The sequence below is a fragment of the Dermacentor albipictus genome, chromosome 7, assembly GCF_038994185.2.
Source record: "Dermacentor albipictus isolate Rhodes 1998 colony chromosome 7, USDA_Dalb.pri_finalv2, whole genome shotgun sequence".
Classification (NCBI taxonomy): domain Eukaryota; kingdom Metazoa; phylum Arthropoda; class Arachnida; order Ixodida; family Ixodidae; genus Dermacentor; species Dermacentor albipictus.
This window is the reverse complement of record NC_091827.1, coordinates 57,989,382-58,002,946: the sequence shown is the minus strand read 5'-3', so window position 1 is coordinate 58,002,946 and position 13,565 is coordinate 57,989,382. Positions and strand designations below refer to the sequence as shown.

At 46.7% G+C, this 13,565-nt stretch overlaps 1 protein-coding gene across 1 annotated transcript in view; it reads left to right on the top strand.

Annotated features, from left to right (window-relative positions):
• LOC135912617 (uncharacterized) overlaps window positions 1-12,484 on the top strand; it is a 54,201-nt gene extending 41,717 nt beyond the window's left edge. Inside the window, exons 9-13 of the mRNA XM_070521975.1 lie at window positions 2,221-2,410; window positions 5,833-5,965; window positions 9,182-9,327; window positions 11,811-11,940; window positions 12,244-12,484. Coding sequence (XP_070378076.1) covers window positions 2,221-2,410; window positions 5,833-5,965; window positions 9,182-9,327; window positions 11,811-11,940; window positions 12,244-12,484 — 840 coding nt within the window. The remainder of the gene's footprint in view (window positions 1-2,220; window positions 2,411-5,832; window positions 5,966-9,181; window positions 9,328-11,810; window positions 11,941-12,243) is intronic.
• The last annotated feature ends 1,081 nt before the right edge of the window (window positions 12,485-13,565 follow it).

Sequence of the window (13,565 nt, the reverse complement as noted above, 5' to 3'; positions counted from 1 at the left end):
AAACCGCGAGAAGTGGTAGAGGACATAAGTAAGACTGTCGCGATCCCGTATGTACATTTAGTGTCCCACCGCATCAAGAACGCCGCGGGCCGGGCCGGTGTTGAGCTGCTGATTGCGGCACTGAAAGAGCTGGGAATGTTGTGCAAGAAGGTAACGACAGCCAGCAAACGGCTGGTCTGTGTAGTAAGCGACATACCGCCAAACCCGTAGATTGCGAAACTAATGTAGTTTATGCCGTTTCCAACTCCTGAGGCTGCACTTACATTGGGCAAACAGGATGCTGCCTTAATGAACGCTCCCGTGAGCATGCGCACTGTGTCGCTGGTAGTAATCTAGCGGTTCATTGTGCAAAGTGGGGCTGCTCACACGTGTGCTGTGAAGGTACAGCGATCAGATAGCGAGGGAAATCCTTGAGGCCTTTTCAATTTGTGAGTTAGGAGCTACTTGCGTGAGCGCCCTTCTATAGCTCTTTGCGATAAGTAACTTAAGAGGAAGCTTTAGCTCTGGTGCTCCTATATAAATACATGTAAAAGGAAAATTCGTTTTTCTCGGCAACCACAGCACCAAATTTGACGAGATTTTGTTGCACCTAAATGAAAAACTTATAATCTAGTGACTGTTGGTATAGAATTTTCAATTTACGTCGTCAATTTCTCATTGAAAATTGACAAAAATTGCAAATTTTCAAAAACGAAACTATCAAGTTTACAACTCTGTGACTCAGCAATAAAAATGATAGCACAGTGATGTTAATTGCACCTAATAGTACATCTAAAGGGGCTAAAATTTATATGTCACACATGAATCTACAAAAAATTTGTGATATGGAAATACAGGTTTTGCAGAACCCTTGTACACAACGTAACAAATTCACGGAAGATATAACTTAGCGCATAGGATTTTTCCGCTTTGAATGATCTAATGGATGCCGTTCACAGAACCGCGATATCTATTCTTGATGCAGAGCTATTAATTTGTAAACTTCGTGCTTCTACTATTTTGGCACTTTCGAATTTTTGAAAATTCATTTAGCGAAATTGAGTCCCTAAACAGAAATTCCGCTTCCAACAGTAACTAGAATTTGATTTTCTCTCTCAAATGCAACAAATTTAATCAGAATCTGTCCAGGGGTTATCTAAGAAAAACGTTTTTGCGTTTTACATGTATTTGAATAGGCCGCGTCGGAGTTGGCCCCGAGTTAAAGCTTCCTTAGAAGTTCCTTAGAAGTTAGACGCGATTGTGTCCATGTAGTGTATTTTACACTTGTATAGTTTTACGTTTGTGACTCATGTGCAGTAAGAGTTGATAGACGATGACTCGTCTTCCCTTTCTTCCTTTCACTCTTTCAGCCCGTTGCGAATAGTATATATTTGGGCGGGTTTCAATAAAGACGTTGTTGGCATTTAGCGCTAGTCCCGTGCTCTTCCTTTTTCGTCCGTTATTTTGGCTCTGTTTAAGATGAATGACTCTGCGAATACAATTCTTATTCATAAGTTAACCTTCCAAAGCCCCCCGGAAGCGAGGGAGTGAGAGGACGTCTTCATTAGAAGGCAGATATTTTTGCGGCATGCATACAACCATAGACATGCTACTGTGCAAATTAAGGCTGAAGGGGATTAAAAGATTCCGAGCGAAAAGTGTGAGCAGAATGTGCTAGTAAATCTGATAATTATAATATATTTATAGACAAGATGATGGCGAAAACTTCAGCCCTTCTTATGTCATGAAGTGAACCTTCGTTATAGCTTACCGAGAAGACCGATTCATGAGAAGCATCGAAATAATAGATCCAAAGTCCCGCCGGTGTTTCGGTGGGCAGGGCATAGAACACAAGCCGCCACATAACGTCAGCAGAGCGCCACCAGTCGTGTCCACAAACCCGCCGTTAGACCCGCAGGGCTCCGGCACGGCTTCTGAACGCCACAAAATGGCGCCGCAATCCGATGACGTGCAGCGGACGCGCTCTACGAGCTCGCAATTGGCGGACCCCGCAGCGAACCCGGGAGGACCTTGCAGACCGAATACGGGTGCCAACGCCGCGTAAGATGTTGCGACTCTTCCAGGCAAGGGCATTCATTTACCGTGCGCGGAAGGGGGGAGGGGGGGGGCAGGTTTCAGTGGCAATGGCTTTCACCTTCGGCGCGCTCTCTCTCGAACCGCGCGCACCTTTCCTCCTCTCCCACAGAGTCCTGCTTCGTCGCTTCTCTCCGCTCCCGGTGACATCCGTCACGAGTCACCCTCGCCGCAAGACTCGGAAGGCCTATAAAAAGAACTGGAGCCGATGAGGATCTTCGAGTCCTCCAGAGCTTCAGGGTTGCTTTCACTCCGCCGTTTGCACACCGCACGGACGCGGCTCCACACCTGCTCACTGCAGCCATGTCTCGGATTGGCTTTTGTCTCCTGCTCGCAGGTGCGTAAACGGTCTCGCTTTCACCAACCACTCATATTTGTTCAAAAGCCGCAGCTTCGGATGGACCGTATGATGCTGTAACTACATGAATTGGGACGATGTTCTAGAACGCCATTAATGTGATGCAAACGAATTTTTCGTGCATTTAGTATTAGTACTTCAATTGCGCCGTTTTCAGGAACAGCATGCAGAAGCCGTTTTGAAGCGTAATCAAGTACCTTTACGGGACTCAACAGCGCACTTACACTCAATAGCGAAATAGTATCCGGGGTTTTATTCTGCTGGTGGCGCTTCCTTGAACTAAGTGTCGCGTGACCGCAGAATAGACGTGTCACTACCATGTTACGAAAACACAGGAGGGCCAACTACAACGAAACTTCACCGGGCCGAGCAAGGTTTCGCATTTCGATAGGGATCGTCACGTAAAACAGCGCGAGCAAATGGTGGGAGGGTGAGCCGCCACGAAGCATCTAATCATTTTAGCTCAGCTTGATTTTCATTAGCACGTGATAACGCATTGATATTTTGGGGGGAAGGTGCCGAAAATTGGTGAAATTGCATCGTAACATTACAACAGTCTTTTTTGCTGTTGTACGTATTACAGTTTCACCCCGTATAGAGGCAACATCTTAAGCTATTTTGCGCATTGAGTACCCGACGTCGAGAGCACAACTGATCGTGCAGTAGATAATCGGAAATCGGCTGGCCTAGCGCCAGTGCAGAACCTCCCGTGAGTGAAACCTGTACTTTCGCAGATGCCGTCAGATAAATATCGGAGGCACAGTAAGGTAATAGCCTAATCTGCGGAGTACGTGGTTTCGTGCCCTGGCATAACGGGCTTTGGCTATGGCAAGCTCCCAGCAATAAAAAATAATGAACAAATGTGCTTTATTTACAAAAGCGCATGAGAAAAGACAAAGACGCGACAGGAAACGCCCGGAGATTCCCTTCAGCTGCTTCGCCTTCAGGCCGAGTGAGCCTCCTTTCTCAGAAAATAGAATTAGAATAGAAAATAGAAAATAGAATAGAAGTCTTGCGCACCATGACTCGATCGTGTGTGTTTCTGGAGGCTTTGATAACGTTTGCTTCCTTTCGCCTTATTTCCGCACAATGTTCCAGCTGGAAAAAACTAAAACATCTTTCTCTCTGCCTCGGGCGCCTTCGCCTACCCACATCTCGTTGTACCTCTGTTGAGGAATGATGTATGTATCTATTATGGCGTGTTCGTTTGTCACTGTCCTCTTTGTTTCACAATACCATGCAGACTCACAGTGGCACTGAGTAAGGGGAGACATACGTAAATGAAGCGACTATCAGGAACTATATATATATACATATAACCAGTAATTGCAACAAGAGCGGCGAGGAAGAATAAAAGAAGGAATAAAAGAAGTGCGATGTTTACTTTTAATGGATGATGCAACGAGCTTGGAGCGACGTAATGATGTGATCTTGCCGAGAAGGTCACGTGCGTTAACTTCCACATGTGTTTATCGCTGCTCACTGCCACCGTGCAAAGGCTCCTGATCTTGCTTCCTCACGCTTGTTGACTGTCGTTTGTATTCCTTTCCTTTTTCTTTTTTGCTTTTTTCGGTTTCTGTCTGTCAGTCTGTCTACATTTCTTTTTTTTTCACTTGCCCTACTCTCTGGTGGTTCACCAACGTTGTATTGGTGTGATCTCCAGAAAATCTTGGCCTTTTCACCGGATACCGATACCGATACCGTTATTTCCTCCATTCCACGTAGAGAGAGAGTGAGTGAGAGAGAGAAAATAAAGAAATGAACAACATCCCTCAAGGTCCTCGCAGCCTCCCTCATGCATTGGGCAAAGCTAATCGGAAGCGTGAAATCGTCCTTGTTTTCACTGCAGCTAATTCACTGAGCGACGCAATTATAAAGCATCGCGCTGAGGGTGTGAGGCGCACGTAGGCACAGTTGACGTCACATGTACTGTCTCTCGCTCTGGAAGGCTTCCTTGCGCGTTTCTCGGTCACATGTCCTGCTTGGTCTTTGACCGCCAAGTATGTATAGAAAAACAACAACAAAGCGACTGTCGCGAAAACGTCCACTACGGCCATTCTTAATACAAGAGGACTGGATAAATATACTCACAATGTGCTTTTTATTTGAACTGCAGGATGTGTTTGTAAACGTTTGTAGACGCCCTTACACGAGACTGCCATTTTGGTGTAGGCTGTGACAGACGCACTGGAAGAAACGTTACAGCACAACGGTGGCGTCGTCTTGCGCGCCGAAATATTGAAGTACATCTTGCGAAGTTAATTTACTTTGATATCTCCAGTGGACTTTCTCTTCTTTTCATCTTTCCGTCCCCCTTTCCCTTTCCCCAGTGTAGGGTAGCCAACCGGGCTCAGTCCTGGTCAACCTCCCTACCTTTCATTTATCATTTTCTCTCTCTCTTTTTTACTTGACACATATATAATGCGCTTGTCGCCGTAAATGCCGTTCACGAGACTGTTTGACGAGGGCTCTTCGAAATCTCCTAACAGGCCGTAGGGATCGCGGCATGACAGGCAATCTAGGGTGGACATTGTTACGGGAGTATCACGCTGCCCTAAACGCTACTTTTACAGCTACACGATTTGTCCCCTTACAGCCTCTCTCGCTTCGTGCTCCTCTTCGCCTATGCTTTCTACTCGCACACAATTTCTTTTTTCCCTAGCTGTCGCATTTCCAAGTTGCGCCGCAAATATGTATGCTATCGTTTTATAATTTATGAATTATTAAATAAATGCATAATTAAACAAATAATTTTAAACAAACAACCCAATAAATAAATATACAGATGCACAGACGTACACTAAGTATTTAAACAGTACCGCCGGCTGCCTTTGAGAAACCCAGGCAGGTGTAGTTACATAATATGAAAAAATAGTATAAAGTTTCCCTTGAAAGGAGTAAGAGGAAAAGCATAATGAAAGCAAAGCAAACATATAGGATTAACCGCGTCTTGGCCTGTAGTGACAAAATGAGGTCGACGCGATTACATTTCCTGTCAAAAAGAAATGCACGAAACAGGGTTCAGAGCGTGAAAACATAAACGAAAAATAAAATTAAACGCATCAACATTGCAAGAACATCCGCACTGCAGACGGAGATGACTGAGGAGTCGTTTCGATGCCGACGTTACTTGTAAGGGCCTTTCATTCGCCTAATGTTTGAGGTAAGAACGATCAACGATTTTCGGTTGCTCTTGTCAGCGGCATTGGGATTGTTTTGTTGCATTTATCTTTTGTCTGTCGCAATTTATCAATTTGCACGTCATATCTCATTTCAGCTCATAGTGATAAGTGTTGTCAAAACGTCATCTTGGCGTAATTTGCGTTTGTCAATTCGTTCGCTTATTTTTTTGTGCACGCTCGGCAAAAAAAGGCGCTTGAGACCAATGTGTCACCTTGCAGGGCTCGCTGGCTTTGCGTCGGCCGGTCCCGATTGCGACGTCAAGAAGGTGGACGCCTGCGCCGCCGACTTGTTCATCTTCGCAACCTCGGAGAAGGTTCCGACCACACCGAGCGAGCTTGAGAGTTACTGCAGGTGAGTTATTCGGTGGCCTAAATGTACACGCATGTCTATTTTTCTCTCTCTCTATCTTCTCGTTTTGTACCACGGTAACTATTACTCACGTCTTGTGTAAGACGTGACTCACGTGCTTGTGTAAGACAAGCGGCAGGGATGCAACCAAACGTGCAACCAAAGTAGCGGCATCGGGAACAAGCGTTATAAGTTGTGTAACTGTATCTTCAACAGTCCAAAAAGACAAAGAATATCAATATCAAATCGCGGTGGAAGTGTATTTCTTATGGCCTATAATGTATCAGAATACCGCAAGGCTGGTTTGTGTTTCTGATTTCGGAAGGTGTATTGTCTTACTAAATGTGATCGTGAAAGACACAGCTGGATGACCCGCTCCTGCAACCTAAAAAAACAAAATGCTGCAGTAAAGGGTGGGAAATATCTTGACAGCTCAATTTCGAACCATTTAATATTAAGGCACACAGCACGAACCTACAGGGAAGCCATTAGAATCGCGTTATTATCACGAGCAATTTCATTTTCTTTCTTTTTTTTTCATGTGGTGTTCGTGACTGTCTCTTCTCCTTGTTCACGGCAATAAAAAATCGCTATGTGAGAATGACGTCGACGACTTCTCAAAAATGATAAAAACATGACCGTTAAAGTGACGGCTGGTTTTTACAGTATAGGTAATGTGGCCCACGAGAGATTTAGAGATACCAAACACGCGCGACTATCTCGTAAGCTGGGCTACTACACTAAAGTGAAGTAAAATGCGCAAAAGCTATAACAATACCATATCGCAAACATTTTTTAAATCTAGAATGGAAAAAGAACTGTTCTAAAAAGCCACTGGTGCTCTATGCGCATTCCTTCGCACTATGCGTAAGGTTATCGTGTCAACAAGGTAACCATAGTGACAAGTCATCTCAACGAGCTATATAAAGACGTTGTTGCAAAAACCACCTGACAGAAGCGCTAAAATGTGCTAACAGACACACCAAGGTTATGCTCCAGCGGCCTTGAATATTTTTAAATCGCATTCATTTCTCGGGATTGATCGCTTAAAGACAATTGCTTTTGACACGTTCCAATGTGCTTCGCGCATTGTTGACGATGGTTGCAAGGTGGCCACCGTGTAATTTCAATGCAACATACCGCCCGTTAGGATATCCGCATGTACAGGCTTAGCTGAGAATTCGCCCTTGAATTGGCCGGTAGCCATCCCACCTTCCCCCATTGGCCAGGCTCTTGCAGCACGTAGGCCTGCGCTGTACGCACAAGCGAAAAGTAAAAGCGTAATCGAGTATTGAGTTCCCAAATTGAAGCACGACAGTTTCCGTTATAAACGTCGCTCATTTACACAACCGCGAAACGAAAGAAATGGCGAAGAAACAATTAAGAGACGTACGACACACACGAGGAAAATAAAGCAATAAAACCTTCGAAGCAGCTTAGACAGCTTCGATAGGAACTCAAAGTGGATCGGTGTGTTGCCTGCCAGAACGATTACGTCACAGCGGTAAGCTTCTCGCCTAGCTGTTCTCGAGATAGGATATGCAGGCGTGCACCATCGAGGGCCGAGGGGCGATCACTATCTCTTGTGCCTGCGAGGCTCAGTTTGCTTTAATTAGCACGCGCTGCAGGTGAGCTGGTTTTCAAGGAGCCGGCATAATTCCCATGCGTGAGCCGAAAGGCGAGCTCTTCAATGCCAGACAAGTATTTATACAGCTGAGAGCGTGCTTGGGGGGAGAGAGTCAATTCGTGGCGGTTATGGCACACATTTGGCTATTTACAAAGCGCTTAACCGAAGCGCATGCACCTTCCAATGCCGAGCGTTCTTTAACTCGTGCCAGCCGATCTGCGATATAGGCATGTTGCCGTCTTGCGTTGTTTCGGGGCTCTTCACAAAAGAAATTATTACGCGTTCGATGTTGCGATCGAACCAGCTCTCAGAGTGAGTGAGTGAGTGAGTGAGTGAGTGAGTGAGTGAGTGAGTGAGTGAGTGAGTGAGTGAGTGAATGAGTGAGTGAGTGAGTGAGTGAGTGAGCGAGCGAGCGAGTGAGTGAGTGAGTGAGTGAAACAACTTTATCTGGTCCACAATAGATGCGAGTGAACTCAACGTCACCTGGCCAGGCCCGCTCGAGGGAACCATCAGGTGAAACCTGACGGCCCTCTCGCGGGCCCTCTGGACTGGCAGGATTTGAGAGGTCTGCTCCTGGGCCCTAATGAGCTTCACCGTTTCCTCTTGGGTGAAAGGGGGACCGGCAGAGGCGCAGCCCCACAGGAGAATAAAAACCCGATGCATTAGGCTCATTAAAAAATCAAAAACCGTTAGGCCATAGACACGTTTTTTTTCCTCCTAGACCCACCACGATTGAGGGTGCGACCCGTGCTCTGGCAGCCGGATTCGGATGGGGATATATATAAAGAAAGGAAGAAAGAACGTTTGTGTACCGTGCCATGAGTGCACGTTAAAGGTGGTAGAACATGACCAAGAGGGCACGCCCCCCCCCCCCCCCCCTCGTACAACGTGTCTCATAATCAGTCGTTCTGGCGCGTAATATTCTAGAGTTTTCTTTTTGCTTAGTCCTATTGCGTATTGAGCAACATCAACATGAACTAACTAACCTCCACCATGAGTACACTTTAATGATGTTTCAAATTGACAAGGTCGGTGAAGAAACCTTATCAGATTTTAGCTCACCATGACGCATGCATACTTAATTCTCTCGGAGAAGCGCCAACTATGGCGCAGAGGTAAATTCAGATCGCGAACTACTGGGACGCAAGCTAAGGCACAGAAAGGACAGGTCCTTTCTTTTCTTGTGCCTTAGCTTGTGTCCCAACAGTTAGCGCTCCGAATTCAGCCCTGCTTCAATACCAACTCGCCCATTTTTCACTTTTCGACCTATAGCGCCTGGAGACAGTTGGCGCGATTTACCACCTTCTCGATCGGGCCTGGTCGTGTGCCATAAGTGGTTGCAAGGTTTCTTCACCGGATTTAAATAAAGTAGCGGTCATGCCACTGCCGTCGCCGTCGCCGTCATGTCCGTATAGCGCTGCAGACGCACCCGCTCGCGTAACACACAATCGATCGTCGTACATTGATGGACGTGCGCGATTACCGTACATCAGTGGTCGTGCATGCGCCATAACGTAGGGAACTTCTGACGCAGGCTCACAATTCTGTTCCTTTTCTCTCTCTCTGTCTCTCTCGCCATGAATCACGAGCAGCAAGCAACACAAATCAGAGGCCTGCGCCAGCGACTACTTGAAGCGCTGCACGGACAGCATCGCGCAGGGCATCGGCAGCATCTTCCTGGACGACATCAAGGCCGAGATCGAGGGGCGTTGCGACCAAGCCTCCACCTACCACGAGGGTGAGCGCGACCGTCGACCGGGTTCCCACCGTCGTTAAAGCGACAATTACGCGGCCGCACATTAGACACGGACAGTCTCAATCTCAAAAGTCTCAAAATGTAGAGGACCGGGCGAGCCACGCATATATGTGCGTTCATACTGAATCTCCGTCTACTAAGGATTCACGAATCGATTTAGGTGCACGTTAACGAACGCCAGTTGGTTCAAAATTTTCGGAGTCTGCCGCTACGGCGTGCCCAATCAGATCGTGGTTTTGGCATGATCCCAATAAGTTCATAGTTTTTTTTAGGGATTCACGAATTAGGCGTTCGAAAATCATGCTAAGGTTGGCTAAATGACAACTAAGACGCGGAAAAGTGACGCTGCGACCTTGGCTTGGATGCACTGACGAACAGATGAAGCTGTGTTTTAAAGCAAGTGCTAACTTATTTTATTGAATTCATTGTTTGCGCTGTTAACACAGTGTTTACCACTTCTTATTGCTTGTTATTAGCTGTTGCTTACTCGTGAAACAAGTGAAAATTCGGCCAACCGAATGATTGGCCAAATTTGGCATGGCAGGCCAACCTGCCATGCCAAAGCCATAGCTGAAGAAAAAAAAGCAACACGGTTTTTTGTTGTTGTTGTTGCTGTTGTGGCCTCAACACGTTGCTCTCGCCTCGCGAATGTCATCCTTCCTGCTTGTCACGAATTGATCTCCATGATTACGTCATCTTCCGCGCTAACGGCGTATGTAGCGGGCCTCAGCATGATATTTTCGCGAATGACGGCTCGACGTTGCGTGTGACGTCAGTAACCGGTAACGGTTACTCACCAGCATGTGGCTGCTGCTGGAGATATTCACAGGCCTCGAGCTCAACGCCACGTCATGCAAAAGCAGGGATATTCGCACAGCGAAAGTTTCGAATCGAGAAGAAAGCGAATATTCGATATATATAAAAAAAACGATCTTTGAATAAAGAATCGAATGTAGTATGTTTACAGTTCCTAAAAAAGAAAAGAAAAAAGTCAATGGAAATGTTCCGCAGGGTTTGCTTAGCAAAAGAAAGAAGGGATCATTTACTTTATTTGATACATGTAATTCCGTTAACAACTGGATGTCAGGACAACAGAGATTCCTGAAAATAAGAAATTAAGGAAATGCGGTCGTATCTGATTCGGCAGGACAAAGACTGTAATGAAACAAAGGACGAGCAAGTAAGGTGAAGTACATTGTAGTGCCCTTTGAACAAGCCAAGCATAACACTAGAGCAGAGCACGTTGCTTTGAAAGAATATAAATATGGTGATATCGGCGAAACAAGTTTGTTGGGCTGACTCAGCAGTGACGTACATAGTTAACAAGTGAAAACTGCGTGAAGGACTGATCTTCGATTTTTGGGAGGTCCCAGAAAGTGTCCAAAGCGTATATGTACTGGTTAAGGAAGTCTACAATGAGTTTCAAACTTCACGCATTCACCCAGGTACCGATTCGTGTTGGCAACAACTGCGGTGCTCCTGCGGCATAATTCTTCCTCTGTGTGCCCATTTGCATTAGTCTTTCCACTTTTAGAGGGCAAGAAATGTTGTTGTTCCTTGTAGTAACTGAACGAAACGAGTGATCGACAACTCCGAACAGTGAATGCTCGCATAGAATGTGAAGCTAGTATAAAAGACTATTCAATTCGTATTCAAAATTTCGAATATTCGCACTGTCGCATAGCCCTGTGTCCCCAACTGGTCCCTGAAAGTGATCGGTCGAGAAAACAGCTCTAGCTATGTGTTACATAATCGCAGCATGGAACTCGCTTCTCGACGGGTTGCTAAAGGGGCCTTGAAGCATGCTCGTGGGTACCTGCATGGTACATATTGGAGGCATCGCTGGTGACAGGGAAGATAGAGAGATCGCTCTCATACTAACCTTTATGGTTTAGGTATACTCCACTCGGTTGGGGTAGTGCGAAAGGAATTAAAATGCGCTCGGATTTGCATTAAAGATTAGGACATTTCCAGGCACCTTTTGGAACATGTGGAGACAAGACAGAGTTAATTGAGGATTGCTGGTAGAGGCCTTTTATTCATTTCTATTACTTCAATTTTCAGCTGCCCCTTTAACCGGGGCTTTTAGATGACTGGGCAAGACAATACCAAGTCGAGATAAATTATGCCGGTGATGATTATGAATGCTTTGGCATGGGGCCCTACCGGTACCTTTATTTATTTTTACACTTACTTGTCGATGACGCAGCTGTCTATGCAAAGCCTACGCAACCGGCTAGCTGAAGTGTCCTCGTAACAAGGAAGCGTTCTGCAAAGCATGACAAAACTCAGTCCGCGCGTTCGTACGTGAGTAGCCGAATACGTAAGCTGCTCAGGTACAAGATCTCGCGGAATGTGAAAAAACATTTTGGCCAACGTCGTGTAACGGGAGGTATATATCGCCGCACTGATCTCGGTTAAGACAAACTTTTCTCCTCCTCTCCCCCTGCACGTTTCCCTCGCAGACTTTCTCAAGCACGCTCCGTGCCTGAACAAGGCTGGCCCCGCATTCCACAAGTGTGTCCGCTCCCTCACCGCTGACCTCGACGTGGCGTCAAAGCTTCCCAACAAGCACAGGATTGGCGGAGCTTGCTGGTACGTATACATAACGGTCGCCCGGGGCATCAGTGAAGGAGGGAGTCGAAGTACACTGAGCTGTGCTAAAGCTTTACGATTACAGATTCTCAAGCTAGAGTAGTCGTCGTCACAGAGCTCAGTAAGAACTAAGTCGCCAGCGACGAAGTCATTCAGTTTCGGTTGAGACCAGAGTGTTCGCCAGCACTGTTCTCTGTCACCGTGGAGCTCTGTTTTTTTCTTCTTTTTTAAAAATCTTTGCTCTCCCGTATACCTCATAGTGGAGCGCAGTGACCTAATCTCCTCTCTCGCATTGCTGTGCAGCAAGTTCAACGTCTTCGAAGAGTGCGCGCACAAGGCCGTCCAGGCCCAGTGCGACGAAGAGACGATCGAGTTCGCCAAGGAAATCCTCGAGAAGTACGCCGGCGAGCTGCTCGGAACAGTGTGCACCGCCTACCGATCCGGCAACAAGTGCAAGAGCATCGACTTCGGCTCGGCGCCCGGCGACAAGAACATCCGCGCCGTCCTGACGCCCCTCATCAAGGTGTCCGCTGCTCTGGGCTAAAAAAACTCTTCGCGGCGTCGCACGGGAAGAAGAGACATTTGTACAAATCGCGATGTGTAATGAGTGCTTCGGCGCGTTTTCTCGGAACGCGTGGTGCGGAAACTGGCGGTTCGGTGTTTTTGGCGTGCTGCACTCATCGAACCAAACACGATACGAGCATTACGAAGAGGATTGGGGAAAGACTGAAATAACGCCGGGGTACAGTGGCAATACCTGCAGATGAGATTGGCACGCGATGTTGGTGAAGAGGTGAAAATGGATTGACGTCGAGAAGATGAGTAAGACTTCATTGGCCCGACAGGTGTTGTTCCGAGACTTGATGCGACATTTGGCCGACGCGATGATGGCCTAGCTTGAAACACTTACAGTTGAAGAGCGCGCTGCTTTGCTAAACTATACTGCAACAATCAATAAGTGTTGAGAAGCAATTAGGTTCCTTAAATGTGCGCTGAACTTTTGCGTTTTTCTTTTAAGCTGAGGTCGCAGACCTCACTGCAGGACGTTTTTCGAACGCTACCTCAACGGCTTGTGGTCAGCACCATTTCACTAGAGGCCACGCAAACCTGAGCTTAATAGCAGCTCCATCTCTCCTGTGCCTGCAGTCCCTGGCGATCTTTATCGCTGCAAGCTCAAAACAAACGGACGTACCCGGATGTCAGATCACAGATGTTCCCGGCGGAAACGAAAGCTTATTGCCCCCGCTTCTTTCCCCCTAAGTAAATGGTGCTTGGTTGTGGTAGTCACGTTGTCTCCAGTGTTAAGCCACCACTGTCTTTTTGTCGTTTAACTAGCGCCCGTTCCGTCCCATACGTTCCGAGCTTCGTATTTGACTGTGCAATATACGTCTATGTGGTGTCGCAAATGTGTGACACGTGGTTGTGATCGCCAGGGGGAAGTTACCTGTGCACTCGTACGCCCAGGTGTGCCCCTGTGTGATTTGTGATACTTGTACAGAAAAAAATATATATCTATATTCCTTCATGTTGTTTCGTTGTCTTCAAGTGTGTTCTCTTCTTTCACCTCTCCGCGACACCTACTTGTTGCTGAGCTGTGAACTGTTACGCCATTTCTCGATGCTTTC